Below are 19,889 nucleotides of genomic sequence, written 5' to 3' on the forward strand. Positions count from 1 at the left end.
CGTTAAAAACAACGGAATCATTAACGTATAATATAAAGTAAATAGTAAAAATACAGTGAAAATAAAACTTATATTAACACTTCAGAAGATGCCTTTGGAAGAACAAAAACGATGAATTATCTTCGTCACTTCACGGAACGTTCAAATTTCGCCGCTAACCAAAATAACAAAGCTGATGACTGCGATTAACGAGCTATCTGTTTCCATTTATCTGAGCATGCCGAGAACGACAACAAATCTCTTAAGAGGCGATTTGGGTTAGCCTGTAAACACAGGTGGTGGGATATTTAAAATTATTCAAATTTATGAGCGTAATGACGGTGCAAACAAAATGCAAATTGAACAACGGTGAGTTATTCCTCAAACTATTCTATATTCAGAGCGAAGAAATTGGAAACAAAAAGTACTACGAAGAAACAAGAGAACTTGAAACTGGCAAAGTGAGATTTCGCCTGAATATTGACGTTAGAAAGGAGAAGGAAGACTCGTGGCTGAATGCAATAAAAACAAAAATTGCGTTCGCAAAAGGTCGACTGAATATTAGCAGCAAGAGAACAACAGCAGCCAATGTTCACCTCATGAAATCTCTTTTAGATAAAGGATAACCATATTACCGAAGAATAACCATATTACCGTACATATAATATATTACCTTAGCAGTCTGCTTGTATCTGGGGGTCTTTTTAACGAGTTTTAGTTTCCAAACTTATTTCGCAACCGCGTTAATCCTCGAAAGAGCAAAGACACTCTAGCATCAAAAGAACTAGACAAGACATTTTGTAAATTTGAATTCATACGATACACTTTCGCAAGTGGAGGAATTAAATTATGAAGTTGAAATTAAAAAGGTCAATTTTCTTAGCAAACTCTTCTCCTGAAGCTATCGTTCGTTTAGTTCAAAAGGCATTGTTTACTTACTTGTAAAATGACACAGAAAATTACAAAAATTAGACCTGAGTGAATAAGCCAATCAAATGGGAGCATTGGTCGTCCGTTGGGATCTGTGATTGGCAGGCTGAAAACCTCAGCCTCGTTATATAGGATCGCTCCGTGTTTAACGTGACTTCACTCGAAACGGCAGAATGCATTGGTGGTCATCACTGTTGCGTATTTGGTCAGTTCAGACGAGCTTCAGAGCATTTCTTTGTTGATATCGTTAGCCGAAATACACCAGGCGAAGTCAATCGATAAAAAAATTGATATCGGAAATAAATCGATTCAATGGAATTAATCGCCAATTGCTATCGCTAACTGCTATTACCAATGAAATGGAAGCCAACTGAAAGCGAACAACTCTGTTGAAGTCGATAAAAGTGCGGTTTTTTGTCACTGACTTGTATATTTTAGCAAGACGTTTCGGATCGTTCACCACCCCTCTCTCACCACCCTTTGTGGCACGAGGGGTGGTGAGAGAGAAAATCGATCAAGACAACAGTCTGTATGGGTTGGCTTTCTGTAAACCTCCACTTGAACTGCCGTGCCGCGTCTGGAGGTGATGGTGTCAAGGAAAGGTAAGCCATACCGTTAGTGTTTTCAAGTTCCAGAGTGAACTGAATGTTCAGTAGCATTGACTGAGTTCATATGTTTGTGAAACGCGTCTACTTGATCCTTTTTGAGGCACGCATGACTGCCGTCAACATAACGAAACCACCATTTGGGAGGATGAAGAGCTGTGGTGATAGCTGTCTCCTCTATTACTTCCATTACGAGGTCGGCCAACACAGGACTGATTGGTGAACCCATTGCACACCCAAAACTCTGCTTGTAATGGTGGCCCTAATATTTGAAATAGTTGTTAGTTAGCACAAAATCCAGAAGCTTCCTGAGGACGTTGGTAACAGACACGTTCGTACGTTCTGCTAGTTTCTGATCCTGTTGAAGCCTCTCTTTGGCGATGGCAAGTGTTAAATCCAACGGAATGGAGGTGAATAGCGATTTCACATCAAAATACACCCTAACTTCATCATTGGCAATAGAATATTGTTTGAATTCGTACACAAATTCAGAACTGTTTTTGACTGTGTAGGTATTCTTTCGTAGTGGAAACAAGACCAATATTTATCAAAAAAAAAAAAAAACGAATTAACGCACGTCTAACCTCGACGGTTCCACGTATCATATCATGCCCTGCCACGCCCTTTTAAAGGCTTAGGAAAAAAACTGATGCTTTTGTTGCTCTCTGGCTAGGAAGTTCTAAAAGACCATCCTGGAAACTTAAACTATGAATATAGGTGAACTGCATGGAGAGGGGAACAGCTAAACGTTTCCGGCATATAGTTTAAAAGAACAAATTTGCTCTTTACTTCTTGAACATTTTGTTCCTTGATGGATTCTAAAAATTTTGTTTCTTGAGTGCCATTCTTGCGCACTATAATCAACAAAGTTTTCTGACTTGTGATAGTAAGGGCAGTCAAGCCGATAAAAATCGCAGTATTTCAGGCTTAAATTTGAGAACTGTGAGTCAGACGGCGAACTCCGAAAACGCACATTTATGTTGTGGTCAAACTTGAATTTTCTTCTCCCCTGATGCTGGTCTTTCTTAGTTTTCAGATTAAATGTTATGGCAAGGAATAGATACAACAAGATCTCAACCAGTGAGGATAAAGAAACAGTCAGCTTTGTGTCTCTTCTTCTCCTTCAATGGATGAGTAGTATCTTCAAGATAGGCAGTGAAAGACCATTGGATAAGAATGATATTTTATCGCTTTCAAAAGAGAACTCTGCCTCTTTTCTGACCGATCAGCTTCAACAAAACTGGAACAAAGAAAAAACAAAGTGTAACAGAAATGAAAAGAGGCCTAAACTTTGGAAAAGCGTCATAAATTTGCTCTCGGTAAAGGATGTCATGATTAGTGTGTTCACGATTGCTCTGTTGGCAATTTCTCGCCTTCTTCAACCATTGTTATTGGGATATTTTATTTCCATACTGATGTCAGCTGAGCCACAAAGAGATAACCTTCTCTTTGGTTGTGCATTTGCTCTGTGTATAACTGCTTTCATCAGAGATCTCAGTATGCACCACCATGACTATAGATGTGAGCTGTTGAGTATCAGAATTAGCTGCGCCTTAAAAGATCTAATTTACCATAAGGTAAGCAAGAATAATCTAGAATAGTTTAACCTTCGACCTTTTCTTTCAAAGCAGTGCGGGAAAATGAACGCCTGTTGGTGAGACAAACAACACAAAAGCATAGATCTTGTTTCCTTGAGGCATAGTTAACTTTACCTATAGAAGGTTTTTTATGGACGGTGGATTTGCAACTGATGGAATGCAGCTAGTTCATTTTCACTGGTTTCTTGAAGTTTATTATTTTATAATGGGGTTTGGCAAAACCATAAAAAACTTTCTTTTTTAGATCCCGAGGTGTACGCCAAGGACGTCTTGTGGTGGGCGTGCCGTCCAGTCCCACGAATCCGGATCTTATTTAGATCATTTTCCTGCACCCATTTTCAGACGTGACATCTGCAAGTTATTCTGGTTCCTGTAACTGTCATGCGGTTTACGTATCGCCCCGAATGTCCAGTACGCTTCTGCGATTTCCCTAATACAGGCATAACCATTTTTAGGACCAACATGAGAAACTCCACAAAGAAAACCAACAAAATGTTCATGGCTTCAAAACATAACTCATGTGAAGACATATTTTGGTATCACCGACTTGAAGCAATGTCATCAAAAAAGTGTTCAGCTGTCGGGCCATTAACTGTTATGACGCAAAAAGTATAATTTGACATGTTTTTGCGATTTAGTCGAGATCAATTCAAACATACGGAACTTTTTAATCCTTTTACTTTCTGTTTGTCATACACCATAGTTTTAATTAGGGCATTAGTATTAGCTTTTTCCTATCACATCCGGTTCGCGCAAAACTCATGTTTTATCGATTTTCAAATTATTGCTTATCGTTTCCATGGAAATATCGATTGTCTTGAGAGATAGATACCGTAAGTCCTCGAATTAGCGCCCGGGGCACTTATTTCAAATTTAGGAGAAAATGAGGCGCGCTTCTTCGAGGGAGAGGCTTAATCGAGAGGGGCGCTTATTTAATTTTTCCCAAATGGTGGCCTTACATGATCATTTTTTTCAATACATCATCTGCGCGTAAACAACAACATAAGCTGTTTAGCGACATAAAAAGCTGGGTCCCGTTTCTCGAATGCCCCGGAAACTTTTCGGGCCCGCAAAGGCATTCTTAGCTAATCGGTACTTAAAGAAAGAGAGGTGTATACGGCTGAAACTTATTGTATGAAGAGAACCTCCGCTAATATTAAGAATATGTGCATAAAACAGCTCTGTAGTCATAGGGTGTGAGATTTTGCTAGAGCTTTTCGGGTGCGAAAACCTTTCGGTACCATCGAGAAACGGGCCCCTGATCCTTAGGTTTAAATCGCAGCACCGTTAGTACTTAACGTGTACAACGTGTTCACTTAACGTGTTCACAAACTGAAACAATGTACAAACCTAATACTACACGACGAAAACTACACATCCTTTGTTGTCTCAGTACTCGTCCACAAAATAGGGGGGAGGGGAGGGGGACGCTTATTCGAGGAGGGGCGCTTATTTTAAATTTTGGCCAATAGGAGGAGCGCTTATTCGAAGGGGGCGCTTATTCGAGGGGGGGCGCTAATTCGAGGATTTACGGTAATACCAAACCTCAACCCATTTCCAATGGCTGGTCTAATATTCATATCGATCTGGTAAAGGAAAGACTGTCAGAAAGTTGGTTGAAAATGCCTGGTATGGCCCAGAAAAAACTATATCGAGATACCTTAATTCTTGTTTTTCATAAACACCTAAGGTTTAGTATTCCTTGTTTCACAGGCGCTACTTCTCAGCAAGGATGCATTGTTAAAGTTCACAACAGGCCACGTGATCGACCTTATATCAAACGATGTTCAACGAATGGAAGAAGGCATTCTCATTTGCCTTTCCGAATCACCTTCTTCTTGTTTTCTCCTGGTGGCGTTAGCAATGTTACTCGTGCATTTGATTGGCTGGCAATCTCTTACGGGAGTCTTTTTCCTATGTTTTCTTGTGCCGTGTTTCGCTAAACTCTCTAATATTAGTGCCGCGCTGCGCCTGCAAACAGCAGCGGTGACCGACCGGCGCGTCTCTTTGATGAACGAGGTGGTGTCTGGAATTCGTGCTATCAAAATGCGTTCATGGGAGGACATATACCGAAAAACAATTCAGCACACACGAAGGTAAATGGAAAACAAATGTGCTGCTTAATATATATTGACTCAGAGCGTCTTGGTGGGGTTTAAGGTGGCGTACTACAGTTTTTCTGAGACTCAGTAGCGCGCGCAATGATCGCCCTTATTGCTGGTTTTCACGTGACGTCACTAAAATTCGAAGTACACAACTATTGATCTTCCTGAGATTTGACTTTAGTGATGTATAAGAGCAGCTGAAAACTAATATTCATACAAATTTCGCTCCGAATGGGTTCTTGGTTTTGTAATACACTACGCTTGAATTTCTAAGCTTTTGCGTGACGAGGCATTTACATGACGGCCTAAAGAGCTGTCATGATGGTTAAAAAAGTGACTTATTTCGGGGAACTTGGCTGTCTGAACAGTTTATGTCTTAAAAAAAGTATTATTTTAATGTTTTAGAGTTCCTCGAGGGATAAATTCACGCTTTTGTAGCAAAACTCAGTGAGAGATGTTTCTGTTGGTTTCCGGCCGCCATGTTGGTGCCCATACGGATGGGCACCAGCATGGCGTCTCCATACAAATCTCTATAAATTTGGGTAAAAAATTTCTCCGCATATCTCGCATAAGAAAAACTGCTGTGACCAGAATTTTGGCGAGATTCTTTGCAGATTTACCTTCGTTCATTTCCCAGATTCTGGACTTTATCTATTGACTGGTTTTGATTTTGATTTTGATCTATTTTGAATTGCGTGACACTGAAAACCAACAATTAGTCGCGCGTACAAAAATGACGCAAGTAACCCTCAGAAGAAACAGGGCGCTTATATGTAGGGCGGTGAAACTAGCGGGTTCAAGCAAAAAGATGTGATGCAGTCTACTGGGGTCTACTAAAACGAGCAGATTCCGCTTACTCAAAGTGGAACTTAGATTTCTAAAGAAATTCCACGAAACTCCCTTCTACATGAAGAAGGAAGGTTTCGGGTGCATTTTTGTTCTGAGGCAATGGGAAAAGGTGAGTTTTTCAGGTTGAAAACAGGACTTCATATTTCGCGTTGTAAGACCTGCTCGCGCTAGTTGTACGGGTAATCTTTTGCATTTCTTCTGACTTACGAATTAACAAATAAAGAAGCCTCGACTGTGCTCTGTTCTGTTGTAAAGCACGCAGGAAGCGGTAGAGCACGAAAGAAGTGTAGGGGAAAACACGAGACGAAGTCGAGTGTTTTTCCCCACTTCTTGAGTGCTCTACCGCTTCCTAAGTGCTTTACAACAGAACAGAGCACACTCGAGGCTTCTTTATTTGTTTTATGATAAAGAATCTAATAATTTCCCCACGCATTTGGCTGAATTTTCAAACCAAACTTTATTTTCCAAACGAACAAAAGTGGCGTCACCCGTGCACTGTTCTCTGATAAAGCACGCTAAAATAAGCCAATCACAATCCTTGTTAGAATTGTTCAAATAATTTGATTGGCTAACGAAGCGACAGCTGTCAATCACTAACTGGACTTCGGCTAAGCTTTCAGTTTCGAGTAGTTTGAGCGGCTTTTGAGAGAAGAACGATGCCTTCAAAGTTCGCTTTGAAGTTAATTTTTAAATACGGATCTAAAGGCAGGTGAAGGTTTATAGTCCAGAGGAATCCGGCCGTATCGTGGCCCATGGAAACGTGCACTTTTCCAGTGGAAATTACGAAACGCGAAGCTCAAAGCTTGTGGATGAAAATGCGAAATGCCGAGTTGAATTTGAAAGGAGCTACAGTTATTTACGGCTTGTAGCCGCATGCAGCAAGATTGCCCGAACTAGCGTAAAAGTTAGAAAGACTAAACGGCTCCCACTGGTTCTACTCCGAGCACAGAAGAGAATATCAGAGCAAGCTTTGCACTGAGCACTCGTCGGTTCACTTCGCTGAGATGACCGGAGAACGAGCGTTACTACACTGCATGTAAGTGTTGTTTGAGCAATTGAGCATTTTTACAAAAATAAAGCTTCTCATCATAAACAGAGACACTTCAATTGTTGTTTTCTATCATTGTTTTACTTCTTAAGTATAATTTCTGCCTTCGTAACAAATATAATGTCTTTTATCGAAGCACTGTTTAGGTTGAGAATTTGTTTATTTCGTTACGTGTTTTGTCGGCGGGAATCTAGCAAAACTTGTTATTTTAGTACAGTTTTAACAATGGTCTCTGTGAGCCATATTTACTACAGACAACTAGCTCGTTTCCATTGCGTTTGTCTGAATCACAGGGGATGTTTAATTTGGCGCAAATTTGTCAAAATTCCGACGCAAAAATTTGAAAGCCAACTTACCATCATCAACCCGTGCTCTGTTCTCTGATAAAGCACACACTTTCAGCCAATCAGAGCGCGCGTTATATGGAAACTTTATTATAATAAACGTTATGCAACTCTTTACTCTGGTATCGCCGGTTAATTTGTGCGTTTCTCATAACAATCAGAACAATTCTTAATCATAACCAAAATCTGTTTTCGATCAGTTTCTTATTGTTTCTGCTTGTTTGGCGAGCAGGAAAGTCTGACGCGTACAAGTAGCTAACTTGCATAGTGCAGCGCGTGCACTTTCAAGTCCGAGTCGGTGTTTTTAATTTGTCAATATAAAATCTTGTTAAATTGGATTTTTACACAAACAAAACTGAGCAGTATTTACAAATGAAAGTTCTTATGCCTTGATGAGGCATCACATGTTGCTTGCAGTTCAGACGAAACTCAAACAAGCATTTTTTTAACTTTTCGGTCGCGATAAACTATATGGCGAAGTCCTTGCAAGGGTGGGGCAAGAGGAGGGAAACTTTGAAGTTCTTAAACGCTGCTATATCCAAATATATCCAGCTAATTTTTTGCTATGTTATGGAAAAACTGTTGATCTTCAACGTGTGTAAAATTTAGAGTGGAGTAATGTGGAGTTCTCGTAAAAGAAGAAGCGGAACACAACTTGGTCATGATAAACGGGACATGCCTGCATTCGACATTGTCCTACTACACTCAAATTTGAGCAGCTTACGACGAAAATACTTAAGTGCTAGAAAAATAGTATTGAGTTGGGGGCCAAAAGCACAAAAAGGCCTTTAAAAATACATCACTGGTGGCTCAAAAATAAAGAAATAAAACTTGATTTCCAGTTCGTTGAGAGGAAATTTTTGGCAGCCATTAATCTCACCTGAAGCGCGGAAGGAGCCCTCGTGCCAGTCCTTCTCCGCATCACACATTGAACCAAGAGCGGACTGCCCGTTTCACCGCCCGGCCATTTTCCGCCCTGGAAGAAACGAAGACAACTTCAGTTCTTGAATCGCCCACTTTGTTATACATAGCGATAGTTACAAACTCCTGTCATTCACGTGTTTAAGCCTAGGACCGATAAAATATGACCAAACAAATAGATAAACAATCGGTAAAAGAGTTCTAATTTATTCTTGCTTTCTCGCACCAGATACAGGGCGTCACATGAGCGCGCGCTCAAGTAAATGGTATGCGCAGTTCAATTTCTGCCCAAGGTTGTAAAAACTTGGCTTTGATCAACGATTCCTCGAAAACCCACCATATGACCTATCGTGAAATTTTCACAACTGATTTGTAGAAGTGAATCGCGTTCACAGTCTGCAAGACAGATTTTGAGCTATTTTTGAAATAGCCAACATTTCACAATTTTTCTTTGTTTGCGAAAAATCTGCCTTACAGATTTTTATTTTACACTGCATGAATGATAAAACTGATTTTTAATTCCTGAAATTTTGAGGTGGGGTCATACAGGTAGATTTTTAGAAAATTAAATCTAATAGTGCCCAGTCTCTCCTGGGCACTCGGTTGTTCATTTTGGCTATTTATTAAGGTTTAAATGGTTCAAGTATCACTTATAAAGGTACAAAAGTAAAGAAAAAAGTAATTAGAGAAAGGAAAAACAGCTTGGAACATCTTTCAAAGAGTAAAAAGTTAGCTCTTATAAGGCACCAAAACTGTAGTAAGCCACCTTATTGAAACCTGAGAATAGGGTCAGCAAGCTAAGAAATGATACGTTTTTAACTGATAGCCGAAAGTAGAGATCTGCATATTTAACTCTTGGCTTAAAAATTATCAAAATATGACTGATGAATGAGATTACGTTACACCAACCCATCCAGATCCTCCACTCAGTGAGCCTATGTGCAATTATTCGATTCACTGTAATTGTAAATTGTCACAATTCATCGTCTTCTATTGCCAACCCGCGAGTATGGGTTACATCATCGTTCACTTTACGCGATAACGCTTAAAGACATAACTAGTACTGTACATGTTCTTAGTTTTTCACCCAATAATCTTGTGACTGTTACTCTTCGTAATGTCTACTAGAACAGTTGTACTGCCCACCCCTACTGCAAACGCCTCGTTGACCATTCGTTCATGTAGCCCTCAGCTTGAAAGGAAAATAACGAAAATTACAATGACAACGCCCCTGTACTAATTAATAACTTACTATTTTTAGTATTGTTAAGCGATATATCCTGAAAGTCATTCTTTGTATTCTTTTCAGAAGTGAAATAAATATCATCCGAAAGAAAAGTGCCATTCTGTCAGGTTTTCTTGCTTTGTGGGACAGTTCAGTACCAACAGGGAACCTGTTGTCTGTCATTACGCTTGTACTAACTGGTCAACCCATCACGCCTGTTAATGTCTTTATGCTGCTAGGCTTTATGGATATCGCAAGAACAGCAATATTCGCTCATATTTCCCAAGCTTTGCTACAAACACACGAAGCCTACGCGTCTTTGGGACGAATAGAAGATTTCCTTCTTTTAGAAAATATCCCCGCCATCTCACCTGGTCAAAGTAAAGAAGACACAAGTAACACAGAGAGCAGCTCAACCAAAGCTATGAACGGTCAGTCAGATCCGGAGAGGAAAAAGGAAGAAGTATTCAGTTTTCACCACCTAAAACTAAATAAAAAAAAACGCAGTGCCTTAAGTGTGTCGAATCTGTCTAAAAGACAGATCGAACGAGATGATGAATTTATTTTACAGGATATTCAATTTTCCACAGTTTCACAAAGTCTAACAGTCATCACTGGACCAGTGGGCAGTGGAAAATCTACTCTTCTCTCAGCCATCGCTGGAGAGATCTCTGACGTTAGCGGAACAATAACTTTCCCAGGGACTTTAGCTTATGTTCCTCAGACAGCTTGGATCTTCTCTGGAACCATAAGAGAAAACATTTTGTTTGGTCAACCATACGATGCACCAAAGTACAACAGAGTAATCGAAGCATGCGCCCTCACAGAAGACATCCAGCGGTTTCCTGACTATGACCAAACAGTTGTTGGAGAACGCGGTGAAGTTCTGAGTGGAGGTCAGAAGGCGAGAGTAAGTTTAGCACGCGCAGTTTACGCTGATGCAGACCTTTACTTGTTAGACGATCCTCTCAGTGCTGTGGACTTTAAAGTTGGTCGACATATCTTTAAAACGTGTATCAACGACCTACTGGGCGATAAAACCCGAGTGTTAACATCACATCAAGAATATCACATGAAAGAAGCTGATAAAGTAATTGTGTTATACAGAGGCCGCGTGTTGGAAAAGGGAAGTTTCACTGAACTACAAGAAAACGGTATTCTGAACACAACTGTTGACCCGCTCTATCAGACAGCTGGGAAAGATAGCAAGTTAACTAAGAGCTTTGCGCGGGAGATTGAACAGAAAAACGAAGATGTCGATGGCTGTGAAACAACGGTTCCACTGTCCAATGAAGCTAGTGGTCTGGAAATATCACAAGAAGATCGTTCCATCGGAGTGGTTTCATCAAAGATTTACTGGAACTACTTTAGAAGTGGAGTACATTGGTCAATAATCTGTGCAGTAATTTGTTTGTGCCTCATAGCGCAAGGTAAGAATTAATATTGCAACTGGTCGTTCATGTGTAGTAATCGTGCACAATCCTCCATGGAAAAAAAAAAGATGGCGGCTGCACATTTTGCCAAAATACCATGCCAGCTTTACACAGCCCATCAAGTACGAGGAAAGCCATATTTTTGCAAAATTTGTCCCTGTGCTAACGGCATTGGGTATGCCAGGTTTGAAGATGTTAGAACTTTTCTGTACGTTTTCATGAGCCTTGTTAAAGTTTTCTTGCGCTAAGAATTATGGGTAAATCTACCTGTCGCCATCATTTTTTCCTGCGGAGGATTTTAGTTTTGAATTTCTTATAAGATTATATTAGACTACTTTATTAATGTTTGTGTCTTTGTCACGAAGTTTTAGGTTCTATTACGATTACTTCGCCTCTTTCCTTTCTCAGCAGTGATAGTTGCACCTGACGTCTGGCTCACGTCACTAACAAAGAAACGTCCAACAGATCAGAAAGACAGCACAAACCTCACTATCTATGCTTGTCTCGTCGGTGCGACCCTTATCTTTGCCGTCATCCGAGCATATGCATTCCTTCAGGTTTTGCTTAGATGTTCTGAGCGTCTTCATAACAAAATGGTTTTGGCAATTTTACAAGCACCGGTTCTATTCTTTGATTCAAATCCCGTGGGAAGAATACTCAATCGATTTTCTAAAGATGTAGGCTGCCTTGACGAGCTGTTGCCAAGGAATTTTCTATTATCTATCCAGTGTGTCTTGATGGTGTTTGCATCAATAATTATACCAACTGTTACAAATCCTTGGCTTCTATTTCTTGTTATTCCGTTGATTGTGTTAGTCTTGTGCATCTCCACGTATTACTTGAAGACGTCCAGAGAGCTCAAAAGGTTAGAGTCAATATGCCGCAGTCCAGTCTTCTCTCACTTTTCCGAGACCCTGAATGGACTGGACACGATTCGAACAAGAGGCAGACAAAGGGATTTCGTGGATCAGTTTTACAGGTGCATTAGTTTAGTATCTGCAGTCTTTAACTCTAAGATGAATGTCGCAGTGCTAAGTGTGGAATAGTGTGGTACTAACGAAAAGTAGAATCACCGTCAATCCTAGATGAAAGTAGATAGGGCATTAAAGCTGGACCACATATCTCCCATCCCCTCTAAATAATACTAGACGATGGCACGTTTTTTTTTTTTTGTTTTTTTTTATCTGAAACAGTAAAACATAACTGATTTTCAACACTGGAAGCTGGGTGACGGGGACAGCCTGCTTGGTGTTCTAACATTTCCGTTTGGAATGGCAGTTTTATTTCCCACTTTCTCCAAGTTGCTGTAATGACATCTTTTAGGTCCATCATAAATACCTGATCACCTTGTTTACGTTATCAATTTCAGGATAGGACATTTTCGAAACGAATTTAAAATAGTTACACACGGAATGTACATAGATTATTGCTGACTGAAGATGTATCGAGCTGATCATTATCGCTTTAGCCAATGTGATCCAAGGGAAGGGATAAGGGTTTTTGGACTGGCTAGTTCATTTACTTAGTGTGCTTTTTTCCGTTAGATATCAAGATGTTCATAATCAGGCGTATATTATGGTGAGGGCCAGTGGGCGATGGCTTGGTGTACGCTTGGACCTTCTCGCATCCATTTTAGTTGGTGCTGTGTCTTTGACAGCCGTTTTTGTGTCTCAGGAGGCCGGTAGGTGTATTTTATCAGCATTATGAAATCACGCCTACCACATTCGTAACATAGCTGTTCCATTCTACTGCAGCCCGCTGTTTATTTCATAGTCTATAGTGGTGCATGGTAGAACTAAGGAAGATTACCATTTGATCAAAAAAATAAAAACATAACAAACATAAAAAAACTGGCAAGGGCAATTTACGATAGTGAGTAAAAAGAGCAGCACCTCTTTGCTTTGTATTGGTCAGTTGTCTTTCGTTTTCTCACGAAAGGCAACCGGTCGGCAGCGTTGAGAGGGTGTCGTATCCGCAAGATGCGATAACCGAGGTCAATAATTCTTTGGCAGTGAGTTTAGTAATTGAGAAGTATTTCGGTACACTTAACACGGAATGTGAGGTTCGTGTTCTCTTGGCAGAAATGGAAAGAACTTCACATGAGCCGATTGGTATTTGCGGGAAAGTCACAGAACGCGCGATCTGTGTACAGGTGTACGCTGCGTTGCAGAAGGAAATTTCCCTGCAAATAACCGTCTGCGAATTAGTGTACAAATCTTTGTCTGAAACCTCTAACGAACTACTTACTACAACCGGAAATGATCCAACGTTGTACAGGTATCAAACGATACAACACACGTGGTAGGAAGGAGATTTTGAAGCGGTGAAATCTCAGTTCGAAGAGTTGAATCTTCTCCCCGAACAACGAGATGCGATAAATCATTCTTCTAAGGGAAAACAATTTTGTTAATTTACCCTCTGGTTTTGGTTAGTCCTTAATATTTTAATACATCCCGATTGTCGCGGACATCGTAAATAACAAACCTCGTGGTTCAAACGTCGTTATTGTTATTTCACCGTTGCGATCGCTGATGGAGGACCAAGTTCGATATTTGACCAAATTGAATACTCCAGCTATTTCGATAACGAATGATAGTTCGCCCCCAGGATTTCGCGCGGCCATATTTTTGTCGCTATTTTCTTTCGCGTCACGCACGACGGACTAAGCGAAAGAGGAACTACTCGTGTCTACCGCTATGTGGAGGTGATAACAACGGGGTGAGGGGGGATCTTCAAATATTTCGCTAAGCGATGGTTAATTTTGGATTAAATGCCAGTTTTGCGTTAGTATTTGTTAGGTACTGATGGCTGATATTGCGTGACGAAAGGCAAGAAATTTTTTTTTTTCAGGTAACCAATTACAATTAAGAAAGATTTCGAAAACGACTTCCCGCATTCGTTTCTAGAACAAGGTTCTGTGCGCTACTTTGCAGACGCTAGTAACCGGCGGTATGTAGCGTCTGCGACGCACGCTAGATTTGTGTAGTACCAAAGAACTAAAAGATAGTTAGGTTCGGTTGAAAGCTGCATTTTACGTGCGATTGTATACATGTGGACAGGTCTATTCGTGGTGATAACCACGAAGATTTGCAAAGGATTCCTACTGTACGATGTACAGTTCGAAGCCATACCTTACATTTACAATCGCGTAGATGCTTCACGTCAACAAACCCGTGCCGATGAAGTTTAAAATTGGGAAGTGATTCAAATAAGCTATAGCTATGATCTATTTATCTCCCGGTTTCATTTCTTTTTTTCAGTAGATAGAGAGTTACTTTGTTGCCTAGAGAACCGTTTGTTGTTCAACAAATGTAATCGAATTAAATGGAGAAGCCAATGAAATTTAACTGTTCCCAAGGTCAACCTTTCACAGAGGTGCGAGTAGATGTTTCTTCTAGTTTTACCAGTACCAAGACGCCTAAAGGCGATTCCGTTGGCCAGGGAGCGTAGCATTGGAATGAATTGTGAAGTTACTGTAAAGTGCCACGATTAATGAGTTAGATCAGCTATAGAAATCACTGTAGAAAGTCTTGAAGAAACGGTCACTGTGTTTGTAGTGGAAAATAGGGTAGGCGGAAAATTACTGTGCGAGAAGAGCCTCCTTCCCCGGCTCCTATTTGTTCTTTCCGGGTGATCTACAAGATGGAACGAGAGTGTGCATGGTGTTTAACTGAAATAATATTGCAACGTGGAAAATGGAATTTTTTTTTTTTTTTTTTTTCTAATAAGGCCATATCACTTACGTTGAGAACTACCAGAAAATCTTGAGACATGAATGGTAATAGCCTGCGTCGCAGGCGTATAAAGGGGAGGGGGTGGGGGAGGAGGAAGAGAATTCGGAGAAAAAAAATGGAGGGGGGGGGGAGGGGGAAAAGGAACGCCTGCTATAAAGACCCCTATTGGTTCATTTCTGCGGTCGTTGGCGGCCGCAAAATTCTGATTGGTTAATCGGACAATAGGAGGGGTTTGTGAAGTGATGCGAAAACAACCAAAATGGCGACCGAAGTGGATGTGCTAGCGAGAGCTTTGGCTGATTTGAACGTCGTCGCTCGTAGTGAATTCAAGTTAAAACCGGAGCAAGAAGTTGCAGTAAAATCTCTTCTAGGTGGAAAAGATGCATTTGCGGTGTTGCCCACAGGATACGGCAAAAGCCTCATATATCAAATGTTTGTTCGCGCCAAGGACTGTGTAAAATGAGGTTGACTAGCCTACACGACCTCTACGGTTCGTGGCATTTGTACGTTTGCCGTTCTCTGTTCGGTCACTCGACCTTTTTTTTGGAGCTTCACTCGTGTTTATGAAGGGCAGTTCATCTTGTGTAATAAGGAGGAATTTTAAGTAGAGTTGAGCCGTTAGATCGTGCTATGGCAAATTTTTATAGGTCATAGGTCTGCATGGTTTCCGCTGTTATCTGCGTGTCGCTTCGTAGAGTTTGACCTCTGTAATTTGCCATGTGTTTATGCATTGTTTAGGCTCATTTCTATTACAAGATATGCTTTTAAGTCTCCACGAATTTGCTTTTGAGGGACAAAATATGAAATTTACCATGAACATGTTGCTTACTTGCATTCTATATTGAGACGCCGGGCCCGGTTGTGATTAGAACTGTTTGCAAGTACAGTTGGTAGATCCTTATCACGGATATCATATTTGTTCTCGTACTATTTTCTTCGGAGACGCCGTCGCTTTACTTCGAGAAAGCTATAACAGCGGAAACCATGCAGACCTATGACGTATAAAAATTTGCCATAGCACGATCTAACAGCTCAACTCTACTTAAAATTCCTCCCTATTACACAAGATGAACTGCCGTTCATAAACACGAGTGAAGCTACAAAGAAAAGGTCGATTGACCGAACAGAGAACGGCAAATGTACAAATGCCACGAACCATAGAAGTCGTGTAGGTTAGTCAACCCCATTTTACACCGAGCCGCATCACTCATCTAAAATCCGCCCGACACTTTCTTCTCTGCCCGACGGCGAAAATAGATTTTCAAATGACGCTCTTCCTCGTCTAGAAGTAAAGTTTACTCCACAAAATCTGCAGCTACTATTTTTTGAATGTCTATCTTTGGTTTTCTTCCTCTTTTACAAACCTTTGTTGGATCTGGAGTTGCTGACATTACACAGCTTGAAGATTTTCTCACAATGCGCTAGGAATATTTTTTCACGCCTTCCCGCGCAAAGTCAGTCATGCAGAAAAGCGCGTGCTTTATTCTGATTGGTCATTGAACTGACAGCTCCGTTAATCCGATTACCGTAAAACAGTAGGCGGAGATGCAAAAGAAGCGGCTTTTGTAGCAGGCGTTCCCTTCCCCAAATTCTCTTCCTCCTCCCCCACCCCCTCCCCTTTATACCCCTGTTACGCAGGCTACAATGGTAACGCAACGTTTTACAAGGTAGTTATTGGCAGACTAAAATATGATTGTGAAGGGCTGTATTGCCGTCAATGAACGTAACGAATCTACTAGAACATTAACAGGCTATAGTACTGATTTTCTGTTATATAATTAGAAGCTCTTTTGTGCGAGAGAAGAACTGAAGCACATTGACAAAAGTATTGATTGTCATTAGAGGCTCACTTGTGTGAGAGAAAAACGTAACGCAACGTAACTCAACTGGTATATTCCCATTGATAATGTGTGCTTGTTTATTCGAGATAACGAAAGGATTAAAGCTTCCATGAGAAACATGAGGAATTCTTCTTAACAAATATTCCCCTTTGTGTTTATAAATGTTAACAGTAGAACACTGAAAATAAAACAAACATCGACCGGAATAAACCTTCTCGCAAACACTATTTACATGTGCGTTCTGGTAAACACTGAGGTAAGCTCAATGTCAGCAAGAATACACAAAACCTTAAACATACACGTGGCATGATTGTCGATTCATGGATTTAACTGTGAAAGTTTCGATAGAGGAAAACTCTCGAGGCCTAAATATCTTCAATTGCAAACCAACAAATATTTGAGCGAATTGTGGAAATGGTTGGTGTCAATGTTTACCGTGATGGACTCCTTGAGGTCCGTGATTTTTGAATGCGCTGATTCAATGAATATCGTCTGTGAATATCGTGTGAATATCGTATGAATATCGTATGAATATCGTGTGTCAATGTGTTGCTTGCTTATTTAGACTAAGCGTTAGGCACGTAAGTTGGATGAACACGCAGGTTCGGTTGCTGAACTCGTTGTTTCGTTTGGCAGGCCGAGTGAACAGTGAACTCGTTGGTTCGATGCGTAACACGGAACGGATGATCCGCGAACTCATGCAATTTTCACAGTTCAATTTAATACACAAAGTCGAAACACTTTCTAAAATGTCTCACCTTCTGTTTATCTCCTGAATACCTACACGTTGCTTCAAGCACTACACTGTCTACAAAAGCTACTCCTTGCCGGAATCCTAGAATCTTTCGAAATTAGTTCCAGCTGTGACGTGGATTTCATTGTCAATCAAATTTGCCGTTTTGCGTCGACAATGAAAAAGGAACCCCGGGCAAACCTTACCGTGGCCTGCCACAGGAATCCCACGGAAATAGAGTCCGGGAAATAGAGTTATTGAGATGCTGCTATTTGGCTACTGCTGCTTCATAGACCTGTTTTCTATCGATTCGGGGTAATGCACTTTAAATTTCACCGCGTCGTTTTAGGCTTTCTTATAAGCTTCTTGTTATATTAATTGCGACTTCATATTTGACTGGCGTCCACAGTTAATTTCTTAAACATGGCATTTTAACATGTGCCAAATCTAATTCATAAATTATTTCGAATTAAGTTTTACCCATGATCCCAAATTTTATGCTTCATGCCATGCTCGCAGGAAACTGGAGAGAAGGAATCGACACGAGAATGGGCGGGGCTTCATCGTGATGAATCAGTGAAGAGAAATAACAAGATGGCAGGTGTTGATGAACTTAGTATTTGTGGTTCGTGCTTCTTTCAAGCAAAGTGTACACATGCTTGAGGTGTGATTTAATTTTGTATGAAATGTTTCCGCGACTTTGAGGAAGATGCGGACGCGCCGGATACGATAAGGTTGCTTTCGGAGAACGAACGAGAATTTAACCGGAAAAGTGATGGGAATGGTAGTAGCTTCGTACAAAGTCATATTGACAGCTGAGCCGTTTAACAATTAGGAATTTGATTCAGCAGAATTAAAATGCGAAGTTTACAACGGGCCATTTTTACTGGTAACACAGACAAATGAAGAGGGTAAAAATTGAATGAAAATGTTGCAAAGGTAGTTTATGTAGCAGAAAATATATCAGCAGTAGAGCATTTTCATTCTCAAATCTTGAAAATAGCCGAATCGTACATCTTCTTGCTGAAAAGTCTCATGTCTTTTTTTCTTTTGCTTTTATCAGCTTCGGCCGGACTTGCGCTTGTTTATGTCCTCGGTGCATCGTCTATTACTGAATACGTTGTCAGAAAAACCTCGGATGTCGAGAATTTCATGACCTCAGTTGAACGAGTTATCACGTACACCAACATTGAACCTGAGCCTGGATACAAAGTCCATAGACTTCCCCCAGAACACTGGCCAGACAAAGAAAATATCACATTTCAAGATGTGTCATTGACCTACTATCCGGGGGGACCTCAAGTACTGAAGAAAATCAATCTTAACATCAAAGGAGGAACAAAGATCGGTGTTGCAGGCCGCACAGGTGCAGGCAAGTCATCTTTTGTGGCGGCGCTCATACGCATGCCTGATGCTAATGGAGACATACTGGTCGATGATATTCCAATCAAACAGATTAATCTCCAAGAGGCTCGACGATGTATATCCGTTCTTGGCCAAAGCCCTGTCCTGTTTAGTGGATCGCTGAGAAAAAATCTCGATCTCTTGGAGCAGTTGCAGGATTCAGATTTGTGGCGAGCTTTGGAGAATGTGCAACTAAAAGCGTTGGTAGAAAGTCTAGAGGGAAAGCTAGATCACGAGCTCTTGGAACATGGAACAAATCTCAGTGTAGGAGAGCGGCAGTTAATTTGTTTGGCTCGTGTGCTGTTGCACCAAAGCAAGATTGTGATCTTGGATGAACCCACTGCACATGTGGATCCAGAAACAGAACAAACAATCTGGAACGTAGTGCGTGAGAAACTAAAGGACTCCACAGTCATCACTATAGCTCATCGTTTAAGCACCATCAAAGACTGTGACATGATTTTGGTTTTGAAAGATGGGGGGGTTGACGAATTTGACAAATTTGATACTTTAGTGAATAAGAAAGGAGGTGCTTTGAGTGAAATGGCTCGAGTTGCAGGTATCTAGATAGGCTAGTTCCCCCTTTGTTAATTTACAGACCATTTTCAATTTGAATCAGTTTTTGCGGCTGTTTACTTCTTGCTTATCGAAAAAAATTTAAAAAAACCCTTAAATGTTGGAGTTCTCGTAAGCTTTTAATTCTTTTGCAGGTTAGCAGGTGTTATTGTTTGGGCTTAGGGGTATTGTTTCTGATGTTTATTTTGTCGTCCTCTCAAAGGGTCTAAAGCCATTCATGCGAGACCTTAAGCCTGGTTTTCACTGGCGACACAAGCACAAGCGCAAGCACAAACGCAAGCAATAGGGATGACCCAATTTTACAACGAAATTCGACGCAACCACAAACACAAGTTAAACCATTCGAACCTTCCAAACTGTTTAGGGACGAGATAATCTGGATCCAGTGTTTTTCATAGCCAAAACATAACCACGTGTGGTAAATATCCTTGTGCTCGTTTTCACTTGCTGCAGCGCAAACGCGAGCATAAGCGCAAGGACAAGAAAAAGAAACAATTTGATCCTTGTGCTTGTCCTTGAGTTTGTGCTTATGCCTGCGTCAAGGCCGTTTTCACGGTGAAATAA

The 19,889-nt window shown here is 40.7% G+C and overlaps 1 protein-coding gene across 2 annotated transcripts; it reads left to right on the top strand.

The window, feature by feature from the left end:
• The first annotated feature begins 2,560 nt into the window (after positions 1 to 2,560).
• On the top strand, positions 2,561 to 19,394 carry LOC110046395 (ATP-binding cassette sub-family C member 4-like). Of its 2 annotated transcripts, XM_089290022.1 has the most exons (7): positions 2,561 to 3,091; positions 4,826 to 5,208; positions 9,689 to 9,978; positions 10,045 to 11,034; positions 11,446 to 12,016; positions 12,582 to 12,718; positions 18,409 to 19,394. In XM_089290022.1, the coding sequence occupies exons 1-7, from the start codon at positions 2,561 to 2,563 to the stop codon at positions 19,314 to 19,316; spliced, it is 3,810 nt and encodes a 1,269-aa protein (XP_089146148.1). In that variant the 3' UTR covers positions 19,317 to 19,394. The 2 variants fall into 2 exon arrangements, with proteins under 2 accessions (XP_089146148.1, XP_089146147.1); XM_089290021.1 differs by having other exon boundaries at positions 9,689 to 11,034.
• The last annotated feature ends 495 nt before the right edge of the window (positions 19,395 to 19,889 follow it).

The sequence above is a fragment of the Orbicella faveolata genome, unplaced genomic scaffold (assembly GCF_042242905.1).
Source record: "Orbicella faveolata isolate gen_17 unplaced genomic scaffold, um_ofav_v1 contig_2, whole genome shotgun sequence".
NCBI classification, from domain to species: Eukaryota; Metazoa; Cnidaria; class Anthozoa; order Scleractinia; family Merulinidae; genus Orbicella; species Orbicella faveolata.